General features: G+C 37.1%; 1 protein-coding gene across 8 annotated transcripts in view; it reads left to right on the forward strand.

Moving 5' to 3' along the window:
* SFSWAP (splicing factor SWAP) overlaps positions 1–23970 on the forward strand; it is a 117179-nt gene extending 93209 nt beyond the window's left edge. For 7 of the 8 annotated variants that reach the window (XM_003340766.4, XM_056821922.1, XM_056821923.1 and 4 more), the window contains 3 exons: positions 14571–14735; positions 22719–22791; positions 23543–23970. In XM_003340766.4, the coding sequence (XP_003340814.3) occupies positions 14571–14735; positions 22719–22791; positions 23543–23608 (304 nt within the window). In that variant the 3' untranslated portion in view covers positions 23609–23970. Of the gene's footprint in view, positions 1–14570; positions 14736–22718; positions 22792–23542 lie in introns of those variants that run through there. The other variant, XM_056821925.1, reaches the window with a different exon arrangement.
* Positions 23971–25966: the final 1996 nt, after the last annotated feature.

Below are 25966 nucleotides of genomic sequence, written 5' to 3' on the forward strand. Positions count from 1 at the left end.
GGGAATTAGACTAGGGAATCTTAAAAAGCATTTCCAAATTTTTGAAGCTCTACAATAATCTGGCTCCAGATTTGTCTCTAATCATAAATATGAGACCTTAGTAAGTAAAGATTAAGCATACTTGACTCTTGTAATCCATGGCATCAGAAATTCAAATCCAATTTACATTTATTCCTTAAGTTATTGTTTAACATTCATTTTATGTTATTCATTACCTTTCATATATGAAAAGATCATATTTCAGAAAAATTATTCTTTTCTACCAAAGATTTCTAAGGATGGATTTCTCAATTCACCCTCAGGTAAATTTTTCATCATACATAAAAGTTTGAATCCAACTATGAAAAAGTCATTCTTTGGGAAGTGAATAGCTCTAAAAAGGATAGTCATTCTAGCCTCTTGTTCACTTTTTATACTAATCCCAACTTCAAGAATTCAGCCCCAGGTGAACCTTAGTGAACTTCTAAAATTTTTATGTCCAAATTATTATGTCTTTTTTATTAAAATAATTGTTTTAGAGGTCATGTGAAAGATGGAATATCAAACCATTACAAATAATAAAAGCTTAGGAGAGTAGAGTCCCTGGTTGCTGCCACAGAAAGAGGTAAGCTGTCTATTTGCACTGGTGGAACTGTGGTGATTGGGAAGATGAGAGCCAATAAAATAAAAAAGTAAAAAGAACCCAGCTATTGATAGCTATTATGGAGTCATAGAAGACTGAGTTCAAACTAAGTGAAGTGACGACAGTGAAGGAAAAATACCTACTTCTAAAACAGCAAAGAAAAATAATAAGTGATCAAACGCTCAAAAAGAATTTTTGGAAGAACTTTTAAAAGGATTGCATAAATCAAATGAGAGAAGTTGAAGGAAAATTAGAAGAAAAAAATTAAAGCAATGCAAGAAAATTATGAAAGAAAGAGCGCCCAAATATAAAAAGAGATCAGAGAGAGATTTTAGAACAAGAACATAAAATATAAATTCGAAGAATTCATCAATTACCACTGCAAAGGAACCCTACATTGAAAATGCACAGGAACATCATTGCTGAGTTCTGTAGCTCCCAGGTTAAGAAAATATATAATCAACAAGAAAAATAAATAAATAAATTGTGGACTTGGCTTCAACATGTTGAACAAGGAACACAATATTTCAAAGAGCAAAGGAACTGGGTTTACAACCAAGAATAATATACCAGCAAAGCTGAACATAATTATGCAAGGTAGAAACAGATATTTAATAAACTAAAGGAGTTTCAACTGTTCTTAGGGGGAAACCCATATCTCAGTAGTAAATTTGATCTATACAAAACATGTGAAGGTAATTGGGAAAGACCAATTATAAACAACCTATTGTTTAATTCTTATATGGAAAATGTCATTCTTAACCCTTAAGAATGACATCATTACTTGTATACTTTGAAAGAGCATAGAGATAAAGGCACAAACAGTAAGGAAAAACAGAATGGAGCTCTATAACTAAAATAATAATAAAGTAACCAGGAAGAGGTAAAATGGAACAATCATCTCACATAAAAGAGGAAAGAATAGAAGAACTGACAGAAAAGGGCTGAAAGACTGATAGTACCAGAACCCTACTCTTATCAGATCTGGGTTAAAGAGAGAGCATACACAACTTAGAAGGGTAAAAGTCTTAATATACAGAGAAACAGAAGAAGGGGACAAGATAAGGGAGGGAGGGACTAAAAGAATGTAAAGAAAAGAAGAAAAGGAATAAGGGAGAGATACCAGTACATATCAACAAATAAGTAGGTGAGTTGAAGGGATATGGGAGGGATTTTTAGAATCCAATTCATATACAGAAATAGAAGGGCTCAGTTAAGGGGGATAAGGAAGAGATTTTTGGAAAGGCAGTTAGAATAAGAGCCAAAAGTTAAGGGGGAAGGGGCATGGAAGGGACCTTTAGAAAGGTGGGACAATTTAGAACTATGAGGACAGAGAGGATAAGGGAAGAGTTCTAAAAAGGGTTGTGAATTGGAGAGGTAGTAGAAGAAATTGGACATCTGAGGAGGGGTCACAGGAAAGAGAGAAGGAAAATGACAGTAAGGAAAAACAGAACAGTGGAAAATACACAACTAATAATTATGACTTTGATTGTGAGTGGGATGAATTCACCCACCTAAACAAAAATGGACAGCAGAATGGATCAAAAACCAAAACCCAACAATATGTTATTTATAAGAAATAATTAAAAATGAGAGGCATAATTTAAAAATAAGGTCCTAGAACAGAATATACTATGCCTTAGCTGATACAGAGAAAGCAGGAGTAGCAATTGTGATATCTGAAAAAAATCATGATATAATCAGAAAAGATAAACAGGGAAACTATATTATGTTAAAAGTTACCATAGATAATGAAGCATTATCAATAGTAAACCTATATGTGCCAAATGTTATAGCATCCACAATTTTTTAAAGGAAAAACTGAGTTACATATGGAAATAGTTAACAAAAGTCATATAGTCATGGTGGGGGACTTTGATTTTCCTCTCACAGAACTAAACAAATCTTAACCAAAATAAATAAAAAGGAAGTCAAAAACGTGAGTAAAATCTTAAATAAATATGATAGATATCTGTAGAAAATTGAATAGGAACAGAAGAGTATAACTTCTTCTTAGCAATACATGGCAGTTTTACAAAAATTGACCACATATCAGGGCACAAAACATAGTTAAATGTAGAAAAGTAGAAATACCTAATGTATCCTTTTAATGCAAAAAAATTATATTTAATAAAGGACCACAGAAACAAAAAATAAAAATTAATTGGAGACAAAATAATTTAATCTTAAAGAATGAGTGAGTTAAAGAACAAATCGTAGAAACAATAATTTCCTTAGAAGAGGAAGGTTGATAATGAGACAGTATGCCAAAATCTGTGGGATACAGTAAAAGTAATTAGAGAAAGAACAAATCAGTGAATTGAGAGAGCAATTTTAAAAACTAGAAAAAGAACAAATTAAAAATTCCCAACTAAACACCAGATTAGAAATCCTAAAAATTAAAAGATGAGATCAATAAAATTGAATGTAAGAAACCTATTTAATTAATAAATAAATCTAAGAATTGGCTTTATGAAAGAAAGAAAAAAACACAAAATATCTAAACAATTGGTTGATAGGAGTGGGGGGGGGGGAGAAAACCAATTCACTAGTATTAAAGATAAAAAGGGTGAATATACCACCAATAAAGATGAAATTGAAGCAATTGTTAGGAGTTATTTTGCTCAGTTATATGCAAACAAATTTAATTATGTAAGAGATGGAGGAATACTTACCAAGAAATAAACTAGCTAGACTATTAGAAGGGGAAATAGACTATCTGAAAAAGAAAATTAATAAGCTGTAAATGAACTTCCATAAAAAAGGCATCAGGACCAGATGGATTCTACCAAACATTCAAAGAGCAACTAATTCCATTATTAAATAAATTATTTTAAATAATAGGTAAAGAACGAGTTTTACAAAGCTCCTTTTGCAAAACAAATATGGTGCTTGATAACTAAACCAGGAATAACAAAAACAAAGTTCAATTTCATAAATGATGTGGATGCAAAAATCCTAAATAAAGTAATAGCTATGAGACTACAATAATGTATCAGAAAGATTTTACATTATAACCAAAAAAGATTTATACTAGAAGTGCAGAGGTGGTTTAGTATAAGGGAAATTATCAATATAATTTATTTTATCAATAACAAAAGTAATTTAAAAAATTGTATATCAATTTATAAAATGTATATCAAGGTTCAGGAAAAGCCTTTGACAAAACATTCATTTATATTAAAAACACTAGAAAGCAAAGATATAAATGGATTTTTTTTCAAATGATACAAAACCTCTATCTAAAATCATCAACTATAATTTATATTGGGGATAAGCTTTCCCTATAATTATGATCAAGAGTAAATTAAGGATACTGTAATCACCAATATTATTTAAAATACTCATTAGAAATGCTAGCAATAAGAGAAGAAAAAGAATTGAAGGAATCAGAATGGGCAGAGAAGTAATAAAACTACCTGTTTGCCAATGGCATAATGGTATATGTGGGAAATCCTAGAGATTCAACTAAAAAGTTAGTTGAAGCTATCAATAATTTTAATAAAGTATCAGTATATATAAAATAAACTGACATAAATCATTAGCATTTTTACATATTACTAACATAGTCCTGCAAGAAGAGATAGAGACCCCAATTAACATGCTCAAAGGATATGAACAAGCAGTTTTCAGATGAAGAAATCAAAGCCATCAATAATCATGTGAAAAAATTCTAAATCACTCTTGGAGAAATGCAAATTGAAACCACACTGAAATACCACCTCATACCTATCAGATTAACCTATATAGCAGTTAAAAAAAGTGGTAATATTGTGCTAAAAGGAATAATAAAGTGGAGGAGTTCCATGGAGACTGGAACAACCTCCAGGAAGTGATGCAGAGCGAGAGGAGCAGAACCAGGAGAACATTGTACACAGCGACTAATACACTGTGGTATAATCGAACGTAATGGACTTCTCCATTAGTGGCAGTGTAATGTCCCTGAACAATTTGCAGGGATCTAGGAGAAAAAATCACTATTCATAAGCAAAGGATAAACTATGGGAGTGGAAACACCGAGGAAAAGCAACTGCCTGAATACAGCGGTTGAGGGGACATGACAGAGGAGAGACTCTAAATGAACACTCTAATGCAAATATTATCAACATAGCAATGGGTTCAAATCAAGAAAACATGTAATGCCCAGTGGATTTACGCGTCGGCTATGGAGGGTGAGAGGGAGGAAAAGAAAATGATCTATGTCTTTAATGAATAATGCTTGGAAATGATCAAATAAAATATTTTTTTAAAAAAAGTGGTAAGTGTTGGAGGAGATATAGCAAACTTGGGACACTAGTGCATTGTTAGTGAAATTGTGAACTGATCCAACCATTCTGGAGGGAAATTTGGAACTATGCAACTATGTGTTCCCTTTGATCCAAGAATACCACTTACTGGGTCTGTATCCCGAAGAGATAATTAAAAAGGGGGAAAGACCTACTTATACAAAAATATTTATAGCAGCTCTTTTTGTAGTGGCAAAGAATTGGAAATTGTGACATCCATCAATTGGGGAATGGCTAAACAAATTGTGGTACATGTTGATGATGGAGTACTATTGTGCTATAAGAAATGATAAGCAAGATGATTTCAGAATAAGCTGGAAAGATCTGCAGGAACTGAAGCAGAGTGAAATAAGCAGAACTAGGAAAGCATTGTACACAATAACAGCAATATTAGACAGTGATTATCTGTGAAAAACTGGCTATTCTCAACATTGCAATGTTCTGGGGCAATCCTGATAGACTTAGGATGGAAAATGTTGTCCACCTCCAGAGAACTGTTGGAGTCATCTTTCACATCAATGTATTTCTGATTTTATTTTGGGGTTTTGGTTATGTATGAGTTTGCTCATAATTATAAGAGAGGAGAGATAGAGATCCTCCATTTAAAATAACCACAGACCACATTCAGAGGAAGAACTGTGGGATTAGAAACACAGAAGAAAAACAACTGCTTGATCACATGGGTTAATGGGGATATGATTGGGGATATAGACTATAAACAATCACCCTAGTACAAATATCAATAATATGGAAATAGGTCTTGATTGATGTAAAAGCCAGTGGAATTGCGTGTCGCTACAGGAGGGGGTGGGAGGAGAGGAGGGGAAAAAACATAGATCTTGTAACCATAGAAAAATATTTTAAATTAATTAAATAAAATTTTTCAGGAGAGAAAAAATGAATAATGTAATCACAGATAGAGTAAAATGCCTGACAGTATACCTGCCAAAACAAACCTAGGAACTACATGAACATAATTATAAAACACTTTTTACACCAACAAAGTCAGATCTAAATAATTGAAGAAACATTACTTGTTCATGGATGAGCACAGCCAAAATAATTAAAATGACAGCCTTATCTAAACTAATTTACTTATTCAATGCCATCCCAATTAAATTACCAAAAAATTATTTTGAGTTAGAAAAAAATAAGGACAAATCATTTGGAAAAGCAAAAGATCAAGAATATCAAAAGAAGTAATTAATAAATGTAAAGGAAAGAGATCTAACAGTATCAGATTTCAAAATATATTATAAATCAGTAATTATCAAAACTCTCTGCTACTGACTAAGAAATAGTGAAACAAAACAGACATACAACAGAGAGAACTTAGTAAAATATATAAAGATAAGAGCCATCCCCCAATTGATAAATAGGCAAAAGAGATGAACAGACAATTTTCAGATAAAGAAATCAAAGCCACATATAAGTACATGAAAAAAATGCTCTAAATCACTACTGATTAGGGAAATGTGAACCAAAACAATTCTGAGATACCATCTCACATTCGTCAGATTGGCAAAAATGACAAATGCTGGAGAGGGTGTGGAAAAATAGGAACACTTAATTCTCTGTCAATGGAGCTGTAAACTGATCCAGTCATTTTGGAGAGCAATTCGGAATCATGCTCAGAGAGTCATAAAACTGTATACCCTTAGACCCAATTGCTGGATCTGTTTTCCAAAGAGATCAGAAGGAAAAAAGAAAAGAATCTATATGTTCCAAAATCAGTTCTCTTGGTGGTGGCAAAAAAATTGGAAATTGAGGGGATACCTATCAATTGGTGAATAGTTAAACAAATTGTGATATATGGTTGTGACAGAATACTACTGTGCCATAAGAAATGAAGGACAGGCTTTTTTATTTTAACTTGGAAATAACTACACAGGATAATGAACAGTGAAATGAGTAGAACCAAGGGAACAGAATTAATACTGAAAAAAATTGTTACCTCCAGAGAGTACTAAAGAGTAGAAACATGATGTAATTTGCATGAATATGTCTATCTCCCAGACATATTTTCTATGCTATGGGGAGGGGGCAGTGGGAAGGAGAAAGGGCTAGGACACTTGTGAATAAATTCTATTAATAGGGGGAAAAAAGGTGAGGAAGATACTGAAGTTCTGAGCCTATGGTAATTGGGAATATGGTAATACCCTCACCAATAATAGAAATGTTGGGAAGAGTTTGGAGGGAGAGATGATGAGTCCATTTTGAACATGTTTAGATTGTTACCAGTGGAACATCCAGTTCCAGATGTCCCAGAGACAGTAGTTAAGGAGAGAAACTAGATCAGATTATATGCCCAGGAATTATCTGTATATAGGTAATAATTAAAACTATGGGAGCTGATGAGATTATGGTGTGAGGTAATAGGTATTCATTATTAGTTGCATTGTGGTTAATATAAAGAGGTTCCTGCAAAGAAGGCTAAGAAGGAGCAGTCAGAACCAAGAAGTGAAGGATTAGGAAAACTCAAACAGGAGAGAGTTCTTGAAGAAGGAAATAGTTAATATACTATATAGGAATCAAGATGTATAGAAATTGGGGCACTAGAATTGGCAATTAAGAGACCATTGGTCAGACCAGCTAGGTGGCTCAGTGGACAAAGAGTCAGAACTAGAGAAATCTGGCCTCATACCTTTCCTAGCTGTTGTGACCCTGAAAAAGTCACTTAATCCCCATTGCCTAGTCCTTACCACTCTTCTGCCTTAGAACTGATACTTTATTGATTCTAAGAAGAAGACAATGATTTTTTGTTGTTGTTTTAAGAACCTTGGCAACTGAAAGGAAGGTTTTGTTTAGATGAGCTAGGAAGCCAGATTGCCTACTGTTTAGAAGCCAATGAGAAGAGAGGAAGTGGATGGGACCCAGCCTGTATAGTCAACTTGTTCAATTTTAACCACTGACTGAAGTAGAAATGTAAAAAGATAACAAACACAGATGGTAATGAGATTTTTGTTTTAAGTGAGATCAAGTGAAATTTTTTTTTAAGGATGCAAGGAACATGGGTATGTTTATGGGAAGCAGAAAAAGGGCTAGAAAATAGGGAGGAGGTAGAAGGTGAAAGGGAGAAGGGAGAAGGTAAAAGAGAGTGGGAGTAATTGACTGGAGAGATCAGCCCAAGCCTGATTAAAATGTAATTCCAATTCATATTTAACAAAATAAACCAAGATTCAATAAAACATAGATGTTACATTTTAAAATTGTCATTATATAACACACCACTGCTATTGCCTTGAATTTGCCTTGAAATGTACATGGGCCACCTCTTCAAGACCAAAGTAAAGGAGGAAATAGGAGTTGAGGAAAGAGATTTGAATGATAAAAGAAGATAAAAGAGAATTTTCCATGAATGGTGAAATATGAGGCTAGTTCCTCAGCCGAAAAGGTAGAGGTTTGGAATGCTATGGGAAGATTTTGAAACAGACTTACTACAGCCACTGTGAAAGAAAAGTAGTGAATTGATTAGCAAGATAAGTAGTAATGCCAAGTTGAGATTAGATAACAAATTTGTAGTGGACCCAGTCCGCAAAGTTTCATAATTCCCTCCAGCTCTATCAGCAGCATAACCTAGGAGCAAATGGAGGTAGGTGATGGGAGAAATCTAGAGTTGGCACATTACAGCCATAGAATAAGAAACCAAGGGATTAATGAGCAGAGGAGTTATATTTTTGTCTAGTTGCATTTTTTTTTAACTCTAAAAGTTCAAAATTAATACAAGGTAGGGGGCAGCAGGGTAGCTCAGTAGATGGAGAACTAGGCCTAGAGATGGGAGTTCCTAGGTTCAAATCTGGCCTCAGACACTTCATAGCTTTCTGGCCCTGGGCAAGTCACTTAACCCCTATTGCTTAGCACAGTGATGGCAAACCTATGGCATAGATGCCAAAGATGGCACACAGAGTGTTCTCTGTAGACACTCAACTACCCTCCCTCCCCATCCTTCACTCCCAGAGTTCATTTAGAAAAGCAGAGGGACTCAGGTGGAGCTGCTCCCCTCTTCCTTCTTGTATACATTTTTTTCACATCTCTCAACCATCTGCCCATCAGCCAATGGGAGCACGTCCTCGTGTGTGTGTGTGTGTGTGTGTGTGTGTGTGTGTGTGTGTGTGTGTGTGTGTGTGTGAGAGAGAGAGAGAGAGAGAGAGAGAGAGAGAATATACCCAGCATGGGGGGAGGGGGAGAAGAGCATTCCATCTCTAAAAGGTTTACCATCACTGGCCTAGCTCTTACCACTCTTCTGCCTTGGAACCAATATACAATATTGATTCTAAGATGGAAGTTGAAGGTTTTTTTAAAAAAAACAAAGTAGTTTGATGAGGGAGGCTACTAGCAGGAATGGAGTGACCAAGAAAGGTCTCATGTTAGAGCTGATTCTTGTGTTGGATTTAGAAGGCAAATAGGGATTCTGCAATGTAGAAGTGATGAGGTACCTACCACGGGGAGCAGCTAGTACAATAAAGGCACAAATAACAGAATGTAAAGTTTGTGTGAAGGTGAGTGGTGTAGAGTGAGGCTGGAAAGGTAGCTTAGGACCAAGTTATATAGGGCTTGAAATGTCAAACAAAAGGAGATTTCATGTGATTCCAGAGGCAATAGGGAGCCACCAGAATTTAAGTAGAGGAGCAGCATGGCCATAATTGTAATTAAGAAAAATGGCCTTCTCGTCTAAGTGGAGAATGGATTAGAGAAAGGAAAGATTTGAGGTAAGACTGAATTAGAAGGCTGTTGCAATCATCTTGGTAAGAGTGATTAGGACTTGAACTAAGGTAATAGCTGTGTGAGTTGAGATAAGGAAGCAGGGGTCAAATGTAAGAGATACTCTGAAGGTAGAAATGGTAAGATTTGGCAACTGATTGGAGATGCGATTTGAGGGAGGATTGAAGAGTCAAGGATAATGCCAAGATTCTAAACCTGAAACACCAAAAGGATGATGGTACTTTTGACAGGATTAGAGAAGTTAGATAGAGGGAAAGGATAGATAATGATGTGTTAAAGCTAAATTTAAAAATCCAGGTTCTTAGTTTCCATAGAGTTTATTAATATATTCACTTGAAATAGAGAAAACAGGTAGGTGGAGATTAAAGCCTATTTCTAACCTAAATCTAACCATGTGTCTCCACATGGCTATCTCTCTCAGCCATGGTCCTCCACCACTGCCACCCAAAGAAATAGAGAAATCACACCCCCTCTTTTATCCTTTCTTTTGATCCAGATGCATCACATGACATCCAGGGACGCTGGTCAGATGACCCCAGGGGAGGTGGTTCTCTTTACATAGATGTCAGATTAGATATGTTGGATTTAAGATGTCCCTAAGACATCTAGTTTGAAATGTCCAATACACAAGAATAATGCAGTATTGAAGTTTAGGGAAGAGCTTGCAGCTAGATGTATAGATCCAGGAGCTCTCTTCATAGAGTTGATAGTTAAATCTACAACAGCTGATAAGGTTTGCAACAAAAATAATAGTAATAGCCAATGTTTATATTATGCCTACTATGTGCCAGTTATTGTGTGAAGCATTTTACAAATATGGTTTTATTTTATCTTCACAACAACTAGGAGGTGGGTGCTATTATTATCCCCATTTTGCCAGTAAAGAAACTGAGGAAAACAGGTGAAGAGAGAGAGAGAAGATGGCCCTGGACAAAAGCTTGAGGAACACCTAGAGTGTTAGGAATTGTACTGTAGATGAGGATGCTGGAAAAGAGTGAGAAGCAGGAGCAAGATAGGGAAAAAAATTATTTGGACCAATGCAATAATTTACCGCCCCTCCAGCCTCCCACCTTTTTGTCATTTTTATGATCATTTATTAGGAGCCTACGTTGTTGGGACAATTGCACTGAAACATATGACTTTTTTCTTGGAATGAATGTCCCAGTCCCATTATTTCTGCTCTGCCATAGTTCTTATGCCTTCATTACTTATCATTGCTTTATTCTAAATAAGTGGGCAGCTGGTGACACAATAAACAGAGTGCTAAGTCTGGAGACAGGAAGACCCAAGTTCAAATTTAACCTTAGAAACTTATTGGTTCTGAGACCGTTGGGCAAGCCTCCCTTAGTTTCTCCTCAGTTGTAAAATGGGAGGATAATAATGCACCTACCTCTGTGAATTTTAGATTTATTCCACCCTGCTTAGTCTTTAGAATTCTAGCAACCAGGAATGTATGCACCCCCACTTAAGGATTAACTGTAGGGGAGGATGGCCTATGACTGGCATGTGCTAGCAAGTGACAAATCAGAAACAACTGACTGACCCCCTGGGTTGTCCTAAGCCAAGCTTAAGCCACCATTGGCACATGTGAGACACAGGAAGTGATGTAAAGAACTGCCTTTATATTTTGTGTCACTTCCTGTGAGCATGCTCTTGCGTTCTCTCTCTTGGTGGCATTGGGAGCTTTTGGCGGCGTTTGGCATGCTTGCGGCTTTGGCGGTGGAGTTTACGGGGAGGAGCTCTGTAGTGTGGCCTAGGTGAGGAGGTTTCTCTGAACAGACCTTGGTGAGTGATAAAGCTGACTCTCCTTTTCCTTGACCTTCTGAAGGCACTGTCTTCCAAGGAGGCCCCTCATCTTGGAGGTGGCCTCCCGGCTAGAAGCTGAGCTAGATTTAATCTTCTGAGAAGGCCCCTTGGCTGAGGCCTCTGAACTCCCCCTTGCTCAGAGCAGATCTTCTACCCTTTCCCTCTTCTCCTTCTTCTTAATGTTTTCCTTCTATTGTAAATAAACCACCATAAATCCCATACTGACTTGAGTATTTCATTGGGATTGAATTTAAATCCCTGGCAACCACTAATATAATATATTCAGTCATAATCCCTAATTTTACCCCTAACACATCCCAGGATTGTTGTGAGGATCAAATGAGATGTTCTTTTTTCTTTTTTTTTTGTCTTAGCACAATGTCTGGCAAATATTAGGCACTGTATAAATGAGAATTCCCTTCCCCTTGAACAGTTTTATGGTTTGCAGCAAATAAGAGTCAGGCCTGAAGTTTGCCACAATTTATGTTTTTAAATTTTATAAATATGCAACTGACAACATAGTGAGAAAGGAGTGTTTAGAGCTGAACTGTTGATGAATAAGAAAATTAGATATGTATGGTTTAATGGTTAGGATATTTGAAGAAGAGGTTTGATGACGCAGATGGGGAAGCAATACTCCTTAGGATAGTCATGTCTCAGTTATCTAAATTAACATTTTCATATGAGGCCAAGTACTACCTAACAAGGATATTAAGTGAATAGAGGTTTATTTTGGTATTAATATAACTATTGAATGATTGGAGAGATGAATCTTACAAATATCAAATAGCACTTTCCAACCCCAAATATAGCTTTTCAAAGCCTATTCTTTAGAACAATGTTCTTGGAATTTTAAATTACTACTCTATTCATCTTAACCCCTTCTAGGGAAACTAAACTCTTCCTTTTCAGGCCTAATTTAATGACAATCAAAGAAACCATGGCTCTCCTAATTAATTTAACTTACAGTCATCCCTGAAGAAGTTTGATTTTGGATGACATTGTACCACAGAGTCTGCTTAATAGTCCTTTTCTCTGGTAACTTCATGTTGATGCTATGTAAAATAATTTGCTCTAAGGTCTCACCTTTCACAGTCCAAAATGACAAAATATGTAAGTGATCAGTGTTGGAATGTTATGAATTAATAACCTAACCATTTTGGAAAACAATTTGAAATTATGCTTTTAAAAAAAAAGACAAAAATGTCCATAGCCTTTGACCCAGAGATCCACCTGCTTGGTATCTACCCCAGAAAATAAAGACAGAAAGATCTCACAGACATCAAAATGTTCAAAGCAGCACTTTATGTGGTAGCAAAGAATGAGAAGAAGTATATTTACCAAACACTCAAGGAAAAACTAAACCAATCCTGCAATGTGAATGGAATAGAATGTGCCATAAGAAACAATAAATATGAAAAAAATCAAGAAGACTTTCAGAAGAAAAACTAAAATAACCAGAATGGGGGTCGGGGGAGGGTGGGAGATGCACTGATAAAGGCTCTTAGCTTATAATGACTAAGTTTGACCCTGGAAAAGCATTAAGGATGCACTTCTTTCCCTTCTTTACGGAAAGCTTCTGGATTGGAATGTGGCCTCTCTTACCAGATGCAAGTTTTACTGAACTTTTTTATTTTTTATTATAAGGAGTGCCTCCCTGTTTAAAGGAGGAAGGCCCATCTTTGGAACTGAAAGTCCGATAAAAAACAAAAGTTATTAGTTTCTATTATACCACAATTTAAGCAAGTATGAATTTTATACTTATAACACCTCTTTCCAGATTGTCATATATATATGATACCGGTAAAGGCACTATTGTGTTTCAGAAAAAAAGAGCAGTAGTTAAATTGAGTATCTAAAGCAAAGTATGCCAGCTTTTCTGTTCCCTTTCAACTGTCCTCATTTTCTAGTCTATTTCAGAGGGTTCTCTCCAATTTATTAAGACAACTGCATAGTGTGTAGTTGATAGCCCTGCGATGCTGTGCTAGCTAACATGGCAGCACTCTGAACTACATCAGGCACACAGATCATTTCTGGGGATGGACCATGTACCTCCTACTCTAAGAGAAAAACATTTTACATCATTCTTATGGCCCACTGGGTAGGATTCTGTTAACAAAACTTTGATAATCATCTTGAAATTAAGGCTCATGATTACTATAATTTCCCGTTAAAGTATTATATGATCATTTAGTTATTATCACTACCCAGTAACTACCATCAAATCCAATTTCTCTTTGCTAAATAAAATAAATTATGATATATTAAATCAAGAGTTAATAAAAATTAAGAGGCCATCTAGTCTAGCCTTTTACCAATTATAGAATCATTTTAACAGTTATCCACTCTCTACTTAAATTCATTCAGTGATATACTGCCTTATATGGTAGCTCATGGTAGTTGGGGGCAAATTTAATCATTGAAAAAGTATGTCCTATTACCTCTCCATTTAGTTCTTATGATGTGTAGAACAAGTCTTCAAAATAACATTTCTTTTAGCTATTCTTCAAGGCATTGACTTCCATCCAGATGAAGTGCCCTCCCATTTATCTCCCTTTAACAAAATCTGTTAGTTCAACACTTCCAGCTTGACAATAAAAACCGAGCCTTATATGACTGATACCTGATATTTGAATAATTTTCCATTTTCCTTTAGAAAACTTGAAATCAAAAATTAAACGTCAGCTAACACGTTTTAAGAACTTTCCTTACAATGCTAGGAACTGGGTGAGACATAAACTTTCAGAAAGCTTATATAAACCTCAGTGATTTATTATATTACATTTCTTAAATAAAAAGGCCTGCTTGCCTAAAAACATGAGTATTTCTTGAAATCTTCAGAAATGAATAAAAGCTTCCTTTTCTAGAAGAAATTGTTTACCCAGTTTAATGTTTTCATTCCAGGTTACTCTTACTACAGATTTCTTAAGCCATCAATTTACTGATTAAGGAAAGGTATATAGCTTTAAAATAGAAATATACACTGAGCAAATTGAAACAATGATGTGTATAAAGAGCCGTTTTCATTCAAAGAAGTTATTCTAATCCAGACTGTGCCCTCCCTGAATTTGCACTTAATTTGAACTATAAGTTTTTTGTCTTTAAATAAAACCTAGTGCTTTTTTTTTTTCCAGAAGTCCCCATGAAAAAAAGAAGAAGAGACGGTCTCGGTCCCGCCCTAAGTCCAAGGCAAGGTCTCAGTCAGTGTCACCAAGCAAACAGGCTGCACATAAGAACTCGGCCCATTCAACCAGCATCTCTCCTGTGGAGAGTAGAGAGTCCAGCCAAGAGCGCTCCAGGTAACAACCTCTTCCCAAAACATAAAGCAAAGAAATCCTGGACCTTAGGCATGGGCTGAGCCCTTTGATGTAATGCCAATTACCAATGGATGGAAATATCAATGAGTTTATTGTTACTGGGCCCCTTATCATCTTAATGAGAAGAGAGGTACTTTAAAACATTCAGCTCATCAAATCTTATCCCTCAAAGGGCACTTATTCCATTTTAAAATACAGGGATTCCTTTCCAGTGTAAATTCCTCAAGGTGATCCCAGAGACAAGGCAAAGGATAGGATAGCAATCTCATTTCTTTGTCAGCTTTTGAAGATGTACTTGGCTGTCTCATTTTACTTACTCAGTTGGATTCAGCAAATGTGTTTTCCATGTTCACACTACTGTGCTTTATTTGGGAATTGATGAAAAGTTTGAAGAAGTGGCCTCTCCTTGTGGAACTTAGTGTTCTAAGAGGAGTCTATAGCACCTACCCATATGTACCAGGTGATTATAAGACCAGATCATGCATGCCAAGTACATGGTGGGGAGGGGGGTGGGTAACACAACAAAGGATTTTCTATACTCTCAGAGAGAAAGAAGAGGGAAGGTTTCATTGAAGAGGCAACATTTCATATGATTTTTTAAAAAGAGCAAGGAGAGATTCAGCAAGGGGGGGGGGGGGACATTCCCAGGACAGAATGGCACAAGCAAAAGGCAGTAGTTGGGAAAATGTAGAGAAGGACAGGGGTGGATAAGGAATCTGGGCCAGTTGAGTTGGAGTTAGAGTGTGGAAGACAAGTGAGAAGGTATAGAGTACTAGATTATGGAGGACTTTGATGCCAAACAGAAGCCCTTAGGCTTGACATGATGGTCAATAGAGGGGGGAAAAAAAAAAGAGTCTGGAGGGACCACATGTTTATTATTTGTAGATAATTAGGGACCAGAACTTGTCAGTGCCTGAGATAAATACCAGATATACTCAGTACACAAATTCACTTCAAAACATCACATTAAGTTCTTAGAATTACAAATAAACCTAGTGATATTACAAGCACCAAACTAAAAAAAAAAAACATAGAGACAATAAATGTCATGACATTTTTGTTACTCTGAATTTATTCACCTTTTACATAAGAATGAAGCTATAAGTCCTCTGCCAGTATTTCATTGTGGCTTGGAAACAGCCTTCAAGAATCCAGAACTTTGGCAAGAGCTCTAACAGCAGAATGCAAACACTGGCAGATTTTACCAACTCAATTCAGCCAACATTTATTAGGCACTTTCTGTAAGCTAGACACAGCTGAGATTACAAAGCCAAAAATCAAAACAGCTCTGATGTTTTCCATTCTCCTGGGGAAAACTGTTTGTAAACAAACAAACACATGGTTTATGTGATTAATAAAACAAATTCATATTGTCAGGATGACAGAAGGCCTCAGAAAGGAATGACATGAGGTAAGTTTTCAAGAGACTTACAGATGCCAAGAGGACAGTGAGAAGGCCATTTTGACTGGGGGGTCAAGCAGGACAGGTTGTTAATAGGAAATCAGTCTGTAAAGACAGATGGGGAAAAGTTTGTGTTTTATCCTGGAGTTGTAGTCAGGAATGGTTTGTCTCTTTGGCAAGCCAATGACATCAAACTGATACTTTAGAATTATCACTTACATAGTTGTGAATATGATGGGGAGAGACTAGATAGACGGTCACAGTTGTCCAGACAAGAAGTGATGAGGGATAAGAAAATAAGCATTTATGCCAGGCATTGTACTTTATAGATATCCTCACAGCAACCCTGCAACATAGGTGCTGTTATTATCTTCGCTTTATAGAGGAAACTGAGGCAAACAAGTTAAATGGTTTCCAGGATCACACTGCTAATGAGTTTCTAAGACTTGATTTGAACTCAAGACTTCATATGACTTGCAGGCCCACTGCACTACCTGGCTGCTTCATTAACCCCTCAACAATAGGACCAGAATTAAGAGTAGTGGCCATATGAGGAAAGAGACAATAGTGAATGAAAGATACCATGGAACTAGAGAGTTGTCATGTTTGTCTCTAGGGTTGTTATCCTGAGTACCTAGAAATGATAGTGCCCTCCACAGAAGTAATGAAGTTAGGAAGAGAGATAGGTTTCAAGGGGGAACATAATGAGTTCCATTTTAGAAATGGTTACTTGAGATGATATGTTAAATTTATGTTGGTTCTGAATATTTAATTGGTGGTCTCCAGGGGTTTAATTTCTAAATCCCAAAATGAAGTACTCAAGTAAAATGTAATTTATGGTAGTTTATTTGTTAGTTCGCACCTTTTGTAGTTAGTTCATATCTTTTTGTGGTTAAAATGGGTAGATCTACTTTAAATACTGGGTTTACACTTTGAGGATTTAAATCTTAAAAATAGACAGGGGATTACAATTTAATCTTCACAATAAAGGAAGAGCTAAGTACCTTCATGGTTACAATCAGGAGGGACCCAAATCCAATCTTCACAGCTTACAGGACACCCAAGATGAAATGCTGGGCTAAAACACAAGAGAGAGATATGAGCTGATGAGTCAACTTGAGAGTCATCTGCATAGAGGCTATTTAACCTGTGGAAGCTGATACAATCAGGTCTTAGGATATACCCACACATTAGAGAGGAGGTGTGGATGGTAAACCCGCAAAGAAGCCTTAGAGAAAACGAGAACCAACAGAGAGCAGTGTCCTAAGAGACTGATAAGGAGAAAGAACCCAGGAGGAAGGGGTGATGTTCACCAATGTCAGACACTAGACATTGGTCAAGAAGATAAGTACTTGGAAACAACCGTTTGTTTCAACAGTTAAGAAATCACTGATAACATTAAAAAGAAGAATTGAGCTAGAGTCCAGTTGACAAGGAACCAAGATAGAGACTACCAATATAGACAGCTGTTTCTAAGTTTGGCTATAAAAGGGAAGAGAGATGTACCTTAAGGGATATTAAGTGAAGAGTTCTTAAGGATAGGAAAGAGCTGTACATGTTTAAAGGGAGTAGAGGAATGGACAGAAAGAACAGAATATTGGGAGGAAAGAAAGAAAGGATCATCAAAGAGGAAGGCAGGCTTCTGGAGAGCATGGCAGCAGAGGGGTTGGCCTTGATGAAAAGAACTGTCATCTCAAAGGAGAGGAGAATGAAGGATAAGGTGTGGAAAGAAGAGGGAGCTCATGACATAACATCAATTTTTCTCAATAAAATAATATTTTTCTAGTTATAGTTTTTGTTCTCTAGCAAGTTCTTCTGTCTGGAGAGGACCAAAAAAGCAAAGTACAGAGAAGTTCATTGCCAAAAGAGGAGCCATAAGTTGTTGATTTAATTACCCAGGACTGCCTGTGAAATAGATAAGCAGATACAACAGCCTCTATCCCAAGGTAGAGGTATGGCAGAGAAGCCAAAGAGGAGCAGTGAGTGTTTTAAACAAACAGAAAAGCCATAATTCTTAGACTGTCTCCAAACATTTATTTTACTGTTGTTACTCCTGATACAATATTTGTCCAATGACTGACAAACCTAGGCACTACTAGAAGAACTGGACCACATCTATACTTGGCAATCTCACTGTAATTTAAAGAAATTTCAGCTAAATGAGAGTCATATAGTTCTGAGAGATGAATAAAGGATGCAAAAACATTTTCATCATAAATGACACATAAAGGCATCAAGAAAAATCCTTTCATGGGACACTTAGTCATCTTAATATGAGCAGTCAGATAATCCATTAAGTCACTTGCTGCTTATGCAACAATGCTCATCTCAGCTGATGAAGAAGTGGGATAATTCTGGAGAGCTTGACAAGATCTTCCAAACAAAATCAACATCACCTTGATATTTGGTGATTTCAGCACAAAAGTGAGCAGAAAGACCAACAGCAAAAACTGTGTCAGGAAGTATAGTTTGGGATTCAAAAATGAAAAAAAGTCAAAGACTTACAGACTCAGAAACTTCACATCATGAATTTGAAATCTCTGGATATTGGAACTACAGAAATAATTAACTATCTTAGACAAGAAACAAGTGGTTACAGATTAACAATCATTACATAATCATCCTCTCTTCTGAAGTCAAATCATATAGATCTATCTAGAGCAAAGGCTATTGTGAACTGTTACAATTAAAGTAGTTGTTGGCATAAACTGTGACAGATAAAAGAGTGGTTGAGTTAAATTGTGACCGCGGAAATATGGTTTCAAAATATTGTCTTGAGTTGAATCAAATATAAAGTGGTCGCCAGGGGAAAATTCCCAAATATTAAATATACCCAAGTCAGCTGGGTTTTATAGAGATTTTAATTAATACAAATTAAGGAATTAATGAAAGAGAGTAAGAGGAAACAATGAGAAAAGGGGCTGGGCCAGCCTAGGCCCAAGCCCTAAGAAAGAGATCAGTCAGTCTTTTATCCACTCACCACAAGATTTGTCCCAAGCAAGATTCTAGTGTTCAGAGAGACACCAGTTCAGCTTTGGCCAGATCAATCTCCAGAGAGAGTTCTCTGAGAGAGTCCCCTGCTCTCAACTTCTCATCTCCTTTTAAAGAGAATTTTCTCCTATGTCACCTCCCCCAAGTTCTCACATCTACCAATCACAGTAGACGTTTTCCAAAGGACAGACCATTCTTAATTCACACCTGAGTAGGCTAAACTTTTGAGTAATTCACACCTGAGTAGACTAAAATCTCTGAGTAAGTTCTCACCTCTTTGCCCCTTATAAGTTTACAAGTTGTCTGACCTTTATAGGTACTTAGCACCCTTTTGTATTAGATCTAAAAATAGGCCCAGCTTAAGAGTATTTTACATTGTTCAGCAAGGAGTTTACAACTTTATCTTCCCCTAAGGCATGCTTAAGTATGGGCGAAGTAGAGTTCTCACATTCCTGATCAAGTCCCTTCATTGTTTAAATGGGGAATGGTCTTAGCCAAATCTTATGAAGTCGAGTCTGAGAATTTTTGAGATTCACAGAACACATCATCAGAAGAAAGGATCAGAATGAAAAGAAGACACTAACCTCTAACCTGACCTGTTTGATCTGGGCGGCTAGAGCAGCACAAAAGAGGAGAAAGAGTAGCCTTAGGCACTTAGTATTCTGTAACCTTGTGTGGATCTCTTTGCCTCTGCCTCACTTTCCTGATCTTTGAAATATGGGTTATCAGAGCTGCCTGCCCTTCAGACTGGTGAAGATGAAAGGAAGATGCACATCTTAAAGCACTATCTGAATACTAGCTATTACTATGAAAAATAGGAAAGGAACAGAAGTTTAAAGACATCATTTTCCTAAAGAAGTTTAATTAATGGAAAATAGTCACAATAACAAGACTAAGATCACCTCAGTCAGAAAAAATTCTTCTTGTCAAACAAAAAAAAGGCAGTGCTGGCTCAAATCATTGAGTCTTGTAAAGCATCTCAGGAGAGGAGGACAGAAAATGAACCAAGGAGGCCACAGTTAAGGAGGAATCAAGGCTACCTGGAGCCTGAGGTGGTGTCCTATGTAATTGGAGCATCCCAAGAACATTTGTAGTATAGAGCATCTACAAATGCAACAAGTCTGCTATGTTTGTAATGATCCTTGCTTACTGGCATGAATAATTTGCTTTTAGCCCCTGACATAACAAAATAGTACAAGCCATTGTACCTTGCCACACAAACAAGGCAGAAATTTATGCTGAAAGTGACAGACACGGTGAAAGGCATTTGTAGATCTATTGTTAAGATTATGTATTCTAAGGAAGGAAAATATGAGGGACAGAACTTTTATCAAAAAGGAATTGATGGGAGAGGCTGAGGAGACATTAGCAAAGACCAACTTTCCTGCCTCCTTTTTCACCTTCACATCAAGTTTTGGAGAAGAAGAAACTGAGGGTTTGCTTGAAAACATAAAAAGTGAACACAGAGGCCTCCACAATTCCTGCAGCAGATCCCATCTTGATAGCCAAAAAAAAAAATGACTGGAAGACAGAGGATAGAAGATTTCTTTGGGTCTGTTGTTGATTTTTTTTTTAAGCATTTGTTAAGGCAATGTTACAGTCTTCCTTAGCAAGGCCCCTCCCACTCATATATGTAAATTATCAAGACATAAAAAACTAGAGATTTCACTTTATTTAATAATTTTCCCAGTATTAACATGAAGCAAGTATAAAACAAATATTTTCCAGGATGGTGGGTGTCAGTATTGGGGAAGATTTGCCCTGCGGGTGCCACTTAAAACAAGAGTTAATTGTTGATGATGAGCTTCTCCAAAGGGCTATTTGCAACTGATGTTGGACAGTTACCTCAAGCCCTGAAGAGCTCTAAAGCTTCCTCATTGAATTGGACCTCTCCCCATTGGGGGGAAAAGGTAGATGAAAAAAGGTCATTACACACACTGGCCTGCAGCTGGAGAAGCACTGCAAATGGATAGAGATCTGGGCCTAATAGTAAGTTAGGGGAAGATTGGACTGGATTTTACATGATGGTGGCAGCAGTTACCATTAACAGAGCACCTACTGTGTGCCAGGCACAATGCCAAGCACTTCACACATATTTGTAACCCATAGGTTGCAATCTGTTCTCTACTCTTTTTCAAAATTTCTTTTTTGTTGAAAAGGTACATAATGATGCCTATAAATAATTATGTGCATAAAAATACCAAGTTGAAAATTTGGAGATATTTACATTAGCAAAAGATAAAGTTTACACCAGAATTCACTGAAGGTTTAAAAAATATAACTGTATTGAAAAAATCAGGAGAGTTCCATCTCAAGGGACCACTGCAAGTCAGAGCTCAACCAAAAATTAAAACAGAACATCTAGGGTATTCAGTATCAAAGAACATGGTGAAATTACTCAGTTTATAGAAATTCCTTGGACATAGGGATGCATAAGGTGGCAGATGCTTCATGCTAGATTTTGAAAATCCTGCCTGCCTCTTTTGTGTGTTAATGAAGTCTTAGTTATTAAAATGCTAATATAATTTGAAATCCTATTATGAGTTTATCGTGTTGGCCTTTAATTTTCTTAGAAGGAATAAAGGAAACCACTTTTCACACCCCACTCTTAGATGACATGTCAAGATTTGTAGGCTTAACTAGCCACTGTCCGTTTAAAATTAAACTCATAACCTTATTATTTCAAGGAATTTAATATATTTTTGTAACTGTTAATGCCTTTTTTCTATCTAATGAATGGATTTTGATTTAATTTTTCTGTCTTAGAATTCTTAGTTTTTAATTTGTCTCAGTGTCCCAAGACACTGTCCCAGTTCTCCCAAGAAAGTGTTGTTTTTAGTATACCTTTTTTTTTAAAAAAACATTATTTTATTTGGTTATTTCCAAACATTATTCATTGGAGACAAAGATCATATTCTTTTCCTCCCCCATCCCCCCATCTCTCCCATAGCTGACATGCGATTCCACTGGGTATCACATGTATTCTTGACTTGAACCCATTTCCATGTTGTTGGTATTTGCATTAGAGTGTTGATTTAGAGTCTCTCCTCAATCATATCCCCTCAACCCCTGTAGTCAAGCAGTTACTTTTCCTTGGTGTTTTTACTCCCACAGTTTATCCTCTGCTTGTGGATATTGTTTTTTAGATCCCTGCAGATTGTTCAGGGACATTGCATTGACACTAATGGAGAAGTCCATTATGTTCGATTGTACCACAGTGTCTCAGTCTCTGTGTACAATGTTTTCCTGGTTCTGCTCCTTTTGCTCTGCATCACTTCCTGGAGGTTGTTTCAGTCTCCGTGGAATTCCTCCATTTATTATTCCTTTTAGCACAATGATATTCCATCACCAACAGATACCACAATTTGTTCAGCCATTCCCCCATTGAAGGGCATCCCCTCATTTTCCAATTTTTGGCCACCACAAAGAGTGCTGCTATGAATATTCTTGCACAAGTCTTTTTCCTTATTATCTCTTTGGGGTACAAACCCAGCAGTGCTATGGCTGGATCAAAGGGCAGACAGTCTTTAGTATGCCTTTTAATATGTCTTCATTTATCTTTCTAAACACAGGGGAGTTTCTCAGGAAAAGGATGGTCAGATCTCTTCAGCAATTGTGTCTTCAGTGCAAAGTAAAATAACTCAGGTAAGATCAGAACTATCCCAACCAGAGAGTATCTTATCATTGTATTTCGACTTCAGCTATGTGCTGTTCCCATATTTTCACCTCAGGTTTGTTTATACACCTTAATTACAAGGTCCTCAGCAAATAGTAAAGGTGTGCTTGGCTGATGACCTGGACTGTTGATACTGAGATTACCCCAGGTTCGTCCACAGTATTAAAAATAAGAGACACAGAGTATAGTTCTTTAACACCTTTCCTTTATATATATACAAAACCTTTTTTCTGTCCCATGTAGCACCTGAATTCTTAAATCAGTTTTGCAAGGCAAGGAAAATGAGAAAGCAAACTTCTGATTTGGGCTGCATATTCCTGATTTTATACAAGTGTTACATTGGCTAGCCCCTAAGATTACTTTTTTCCATAAAGTATGTGAGTTATTTCTTTCTGTAGCTTCTGCTTTCCTACTTGAGCCCTTTTTGAATTGTGAGCCTGGTTGCACCAGTGCAGGATTCTGCAGAGAGCTGGTGGGGGGGTGTTAGCCAGGACCCTATTTCCGATTTCTTTCTTCTGTAAGCTTGTGCACCACTCACTATTAGTTCCTTCTTGTGTTTGTCACATAGAGTAAGCCCTGTTTTGTGTTTGTACTCAGGGCCTTTTCAGAAAGCTTTTCACTTCCTGGATTATTTCCTTACCGTGGTTATGTAAGCCAACATGTTTAGTTTTAACGGAAAGCTAATGAAAATATTCTCAACCTTCTCTTTCTTTTTAACAGGATCTCATGGCCAAAGTGAGAGCAATGCTTGCCGCTTCCAAAAACATACAAACTAGTGCCTCCTGAGACCCAGTGAACTGACCGTTCGTTAGGGGAACATGTGGGAGGAGATTTTGCAAGCAGTCTCCATTGCCTCGTTGCAGCTATGGATCAGAGAACGCTGAACATTTGGTCCACAGCTTCCTTTTGTAGGAGGTTATTGGAATTGGAAGATCAGAAAAACCTTATTTCTGTCCAGCCCCACCCTCACAAACGCTGCCAGAATTTTCCACCCTGGATCTCCCTTGGACAATTGAAGGTTTTTGTAAATTGATTTTTGATGACCTCTTCAGTTTAAGATTTTTGACCAGCAGTCTCTTACCTGTATATTTGTAAATAATATCATGTTTCTGTGAAAATGTATTACCAAATAAAATGGGAGAAAAACACCTTTTCTAGCTAGCAACTTTTTGGCAGTTTCTTCATTTTGGGGCCAGTGATTTTAATGTCTGTTCCATACTATTCTGAATTAACTGTAGTCATTATTTAGGCAATCCATTAGTTTACATACCACCCTCTCTCCCAATGCACAACAGATTTGTTGTACCAAACAACCTAAATACTTTTTAAATTGTTTACCATATGTTGTCTAAGTAGTAAAGAGAACATATTTTGAGCTTTTCTGGTAGTTTTCTTGTAATAGTGATAAAAATCCAAATTTGCTGCAAATACTTTTTTATTCAGTGTATTAGAATTTCATTTCATTTGATTAGACTTTATTTTAATTAGACTTTATTTTCCAGAATAGATCCAGTAGCCTATCGCCCTATTCCTAGCAAAAATCAGCCTTAAATTCTCATAAGCAGATAGGTGACTATCTCATGCGTTGCAATTCCTAGATAAGAAGTCCTAACCAACCCAGAGACAAAGCTCTGTCTGCCCAAACCGTCTCTCCCACCTTCTAATAAGGTTTCTTCTTCCTTCCGGCCTATCCAAAGGGCATTTTTTTTGTTCACCGTCTCTGCCCCAAGTTGCTGACAGTCTAATTCAAAATGTAAGATGTATTCACATGAAACGAGAAACTCTTGACTACTAAGAAATAGGTGGCAAAGGAGCAGAGCAACTGATAGAGATGATGAAGGTGATGGTAGTGAAGAGGTCTGTGTAAGCTCAAGTCCTTGGTTTCATGCTGGACACGGGACTCGAGAGAATCTGTGGAGGTGGGAGAGGTCAGGTGAAAGGAAGGCTCTCCACGCCTAGCATGGAAATATCAAGGACCAAAGAAGGAGAGAGACACGATGCACCCGGTGTGCTTCGGGAACAGGATAGCTTCACCTGACTGGAAGGAATTGCTGTTTTCTCCTAAACGTGAGAACTGTTCTAAAAGTTAATGACTTCATACACGAGTTTAACAAAATTGCTGTTGGTCACACAAAGGATGTTCTAAAATGTTTTCATTTTCCTATTTTTCCCCCTGCAGGGAAAGGCTGGGATCATTAACCAGAAATAAAACTGCCTAGATAGGGAAACGGAAAACAATTATGTTGGTACAAAATTAACTAGTCCAGTTATTTTACTAGTTCAGCTCTAGGAGGTCACTGCTAGGGGTTCCTGTAAAGTCCTGGGCACGAGAAAAAAGACACTGGAGGGGTTTGGGGGGGAGTTTTGGTCATTTACAAGTGACCCCCCAGTAGTGGTTTCCATTGTTTTCCCATTGCGCCTTGTCAGACCCTATTTGACATGCTTATCCTGTTTGTTCAAAGCCATCCATAGCAGGGATAAAAAGTGACTGCGGCTCTCATGCTGGAATTGATTTAGTCATCCTAACTGAACCAGCAGGGTCAGAACTCCTCAAGGATAGCTTCATTATAATAGTGAAATTAGTGTTTAAACAGTTATTGTGTGCCCACAGAGGAAGTTCAGAATTTACTATCCAAGGGAGTTTTGAGCAGTCTCCTGAAGCCCGCTTACCCATAGATCACTCGCGGCACAGCAGGCCTTTCCTCTTTTCCCATTTGGGAACACGACTAACAAACGTGGATGTGTTCTTATGAAAAGCAGCTTTTCTGCCTACATTCGCTCTCATTTTGTTACCCTCTGGTGCCCAGGAGTGTGCATCTGTGCCTAGGGGCGGGCTGGCTAGGTCACTTCCCTGTCCATTCTTCTAAGCCACCAGATACGTCCCCCGAGAGCCACATTCTTCATTGCCTGGGATGGAGAAAGGAGGAAGTGCAATTTATGTGTGCTGCTGGAGGAAAGGATAACTTTTCCGTATTTACTTATATAAAGTAAGGGAAGAGAAGGGAGAAACAGAATGAAAAGGGAGAATAAGGCAGGGACCAAGATGAGAAAAGAAGAAAAAATGTCCTTTCTTGCTGCTTAGCATGGGAAATAGCTCATGTCATTAACTTATAGGGAGATGGTTTGGGCACCAAAACCCAAAAG

This window comes from Monodelphis domestica, chromosome 3 (genome assembly GCF_027887165.1).
Source record: "Monodelphis domestica isolate mMonDom1 chromosome 3, mMonDom1.pri, whole genome shotgun sequence".
NCBI classification, from domain to species: Eukaryota; Metazoa; Chordata; class Mammalia; order Didelphimorphia; family Didelphidae; genus Monodelphis; species Monodelphis domestica.